Source organism: Acyrthosiphon pisum, chromosome A1 (genome assembly GCF_005508785.2).
Source record: "Acyrthosiphon pisum isolate AL4f chromosome A1, pea_aphid_22Mar2018_4r6ur, whole genome shotgun sequence".
Lineage (NCBI taxonomy): Eukaryota > Metazoa > Arthropoda > Insecta > Hemiptera > Aphididae > Acyrthosiphon > Acyrthosiphon pisum.
In genome coordinates, this window is record NC_042494.1 from 87,842,556 (window position 1) to 87,846,569 (window position 4,014).

Genomic DNA, 4,014 nt, shown 5'->3' on the forward strand with positions numbered 1-4,014 from the left:
ACGTTCTCTTCTGTTCAGATGTTGTATGTGTGAGTGTGTTTGAGGGTAAATGGATTGTATAATAGGGTGGAATGGATGGCTGAAGAGGAGGAGAAGGAGGAGAAGCGGGACAACAAAAGAGACGAAGAGCTTTTTGGTCGTGTATAACTGATTATTGGGCCTTAATGGAAACGGCCATTTGTCGAAAACGGTCTAAAACCGTTGCCCAGGAGACCGCATCGTGCCTGGAAGACGTTGAGAACTTTTACAAGGCGTATAAAAGGACCTGTGTGAGCGGGTGGCATCGGTGGAGGGTGGACCCGGTTGGCGTGGGTTGGGCAGGGATGCGGCGGCCGCGAGGAAACGCGTAAAGGGTAGGTGGGAAAAATGGCCAAAACGGATAAACGAGGGATAAACTTTAAAACCGTTCAGTTTAACGTGATTCACTCGCACCACGCATTTTCACGTTTCATTCCACTCGTACCTCTTCGTTGGCCCCGGTCCGCGTTAGTATATTTTCTTCATTTTTTATCACCCGAAAAAGATATAAAAGTACAATATTATTGTTATTACATAACTCTTACGTAACTGTATGTTGTTAATAATGCTACAATATATACCGAAGTAGATGGATAAAACGAAATATATAACGAACCACGGTTAACGTTGTTTTTTTTACCGTTCATCCTCGTAACATAATTTCACTGCAGGTAAGTTCACACGATTAATAAATACATTTTTATATAATATAAAACAATCTTCTTGAAAAAAAAATTCACCGATTTAGATCAAATATACACACCTATATAAATATATTTTGAGATAAATATTATGTATCGATGGTTAATATACTACATGTATCATATAAATTTATTTATACAATTAACTGGATTACCTAAATAAAAAACGAATATTAATTTGAAATATTTAAATTTTAAGGGCATCAGATGTAAAATTAATATTCAAATTAATTTTTATGTTCTATTTTAAAACTTTTTAATTCTTATAAATTGGCTTATAGATTAATACACATTAGTACATTAATAATCTCAAATCTCAACTTATGACGTAATATAGTTTAGATATACATTTTGTATTAAATTACTATATTACTTTCATAAGTAGGTACATTTAAATATTTATGTTAAGTTTTTAATATTTTCGCATAATTTCAACATGGTCACGGTACAGCTGGTATCTTAGGACTTGGGCGTACGATTTGTAGATAGAATGTAAGATGTATACCTTTTTATTTTGCAGATTCATACACCATTGGTTTCTTGCATTTTCTAAGCGACCTTTGATAATATTTAATTTTGGATCAATATTTGCCATTAACTTTGTTGTATACGATCATCAAATTATTATATTATAATTTCATGAATGAGTGTAAAGCTCAGATAACAAAAAAATTATCTGGATAAGATACAGATAATTTCATAAAAAAATATTTAGATGTAGATAAAGACAAAAAAAATTGTTTTTATCTACATAAAGATAAATAGATAAATCCAAATTTTTGCATATTGATAAGAAAAAATAAATATTAATAGTATTCACAGGCGAATATGATTATTTGCGTATAAATATAAAATATCATCTTCCAAGATCTGACTTATTGAATTCAATTTACTATTTTATACCTAAAATGTTTGATGTTTTGCCTGTAAAACTTAATTATAAAAATTTTTTAACATACTGATATGTTTATATAAATGCAAAAAAGTGTACCTACTGGACATTTAAGAATACTAATTAATAAATAACATAAATAATAGTTATCATTAATCAACCATTCACAAAACTAGAAATCTTAATCATAATTGATGTTTATGAATCAGGGACTGGAACCAAACCTAAAAGAACCAGTTCTGGAACTGAAAATATTAAAAACCAGAACTGGAACCGAACAGGCATTTTTAAATTAAATAGGTTTCTTTAGGTTCAAAAATAAAATTATTTTATTCATCACAATTTTGTGGCATTACTGTTTTGTGTATAAACTATATATATGATCATATGAGTTTTCTAATATTTCTCATACTATTAATTAAACTCGCATTCCGGATAGGTATTTAAAACAATTATACTTTTAAGTACATAAATTATCTGGAACCGGTGCCTTTATTTCTTTTTTATCAAAAAAACAGAACCGAAACAGTTATTTTATTTTTGGAGAACCAGTACCGGAATCGAGGCCGATAAATTTAAAAAGTTCCAGTCCCTGGTATGGATTTCCACTGCATGTTGTTTTAGAAATAGGAAAATCTTTTGTAACTAATGATTTTATTCTAATATAATATCAATTGAATCGTCAGCATTATTAGCAATTTAATTACAATAATATCATAGGTGGAACTAAAGTTAAAATTCTGGGAGGGGCTACAGCCCACCTAACAAAACTATTAATTTAAAATAATCCATAGGCTGCTTAAATGTAAATCAATAAAGAATATTTTTTTTATTTTTTTTTTTTTTTTGGGGGGGGGGGATAAATTTTAATCAGGGGAAGGAACCCAACTGTATAACATTGAACTCTATAGTAGGTATTGTTAGAGTTAATTGTGAATACAGAATAACAATTCAGTTATATTATCGTGTCGGCCAAAATTGCAAGTCTGTGTGACTGTACCTATATTTTGTTGTCAAATAACCGAAAATATGTTGGAAATTATTTTTGAGGCGTAATTTATAATGAGCACCCCTTGATCCAAAAGGCCAATCTATGTGCGCCTAAGTATAAAACGAATGGAAAAAATTTGAATCAATTCTATCAGTGACCGTATTTATTTAGTACCTAAGTAAACGCCATCGCCTTTGAGATATGGACACGTCCTCAGACTCAGACAGCGCACTCTCGCCTGGTGCTTACGATCAAGTGGCATACAACGCGGCGACTGCGATTACCGGTTACGATGACCAGGCGATCATAAAGTCTCCGTCTAGACACTCCGAGTCCTCAGACAGTGGCAGCGACGTCGCGGAACCACGCGGTGCCTTGGCCCATCACAAGTTCTCCATAGACTGCATCCTGGGTAGGTTCAATGGATCAGGTGACGCTGCCGCCGCGACAACCATTGACTCCTGTCCAGAGACATCTGACCCAGGCAATCGTCACCGAAACGACTTGGCGTTCCGCGGCGTAGGTGAGTGTAACTGGTGTGTATAGATGTTTCGCGGTGCTATACGCTTGTAGTCCTAAGTCAGCGGCGCGGTGATTATATTTTTTGTATGTTAACTCCGGAAAAATTAACATTTTTCTAAAAGTCGACATGTAAACTACGGCAAAAAAAAAAATTCACGTTATACAATCTAAACCGATAAGATACATTATACAAACTGCGATAATTTATTTTATATACCTACCTACCTACTATATACTGTATAATATATATATATCGATACGATACATACTTTTTTTTTATTAAAGAAAAAGGCTCAATTGGCTTGTTTTATTGTACTTAAATAAAATATATAACATAAATTATATGGTACCTAAATCATATAATATACTTCTGTGTTATTAATTATTATGTGCAATATGTACATATATCATTAAATTAGTTATGTAATATTGCGTGCATATTGCCAAGGTAAATCCAAAAGTATTTTTAAGTTTTAACGCAACATACTAAATATCGGTTCTTCTACTTATGATAATAGTATAATATTACTTAGTAGGTTACTACTCACTAATTTTAGATGTCAGTAGAACTGTAGAAGTAGTTTAATATTTATTTCAACATGGAATTTACAGCAATATTTAGATAGAATGGAAAACCATTAATAGTGTTAAACACTTTTAAATTTAAATATGATTCAAAAATAAGTGTTTATATAACCAGAGTACCTATAGACTTTAGATATGTCATATAACGTATGTAATTAAACGATAAACGTATATAATATTATGTTGTCGTATCGGTATGTATATAATATAATATATACAGTTAGTACTATAGGTATATAAAATTATAATAAGTAGAATATATTGTGGGCCTATAGGCGCAAATTGAGGGAGGCTTGGGGGGGGGG

General features: G+C 31.8%; 1 protein-coding gene across 1 annotated transcript in view; it reads left to right on the forward strand.

Moving 5' to 3' along the window:
- Positions 1 to 316: 316 nt before the first annotated feature.
- Positions 317 to 4,014, forward strand: part of LOC100574358 (barH-like 2 homeobox protein) — a 16,456-nt gene continuing 12,758 nt past the window's right edge. Inside the window, exons 1-2 of the mRNA XM_003242331.4 lie at positions 317 to 689; positions 2,774 to 3,125. Coding sequence (XP_003242379.1) covers positions 2,804 to 3,125 — 322 coding nt within the window. The 5' untranslated portion in view covers positions 317 to 689; positions 2,774 to 2,803. The remainder of the gene's footprint in view (positions 690 to 2,773; positions 3,126 to 4,014) is intronic.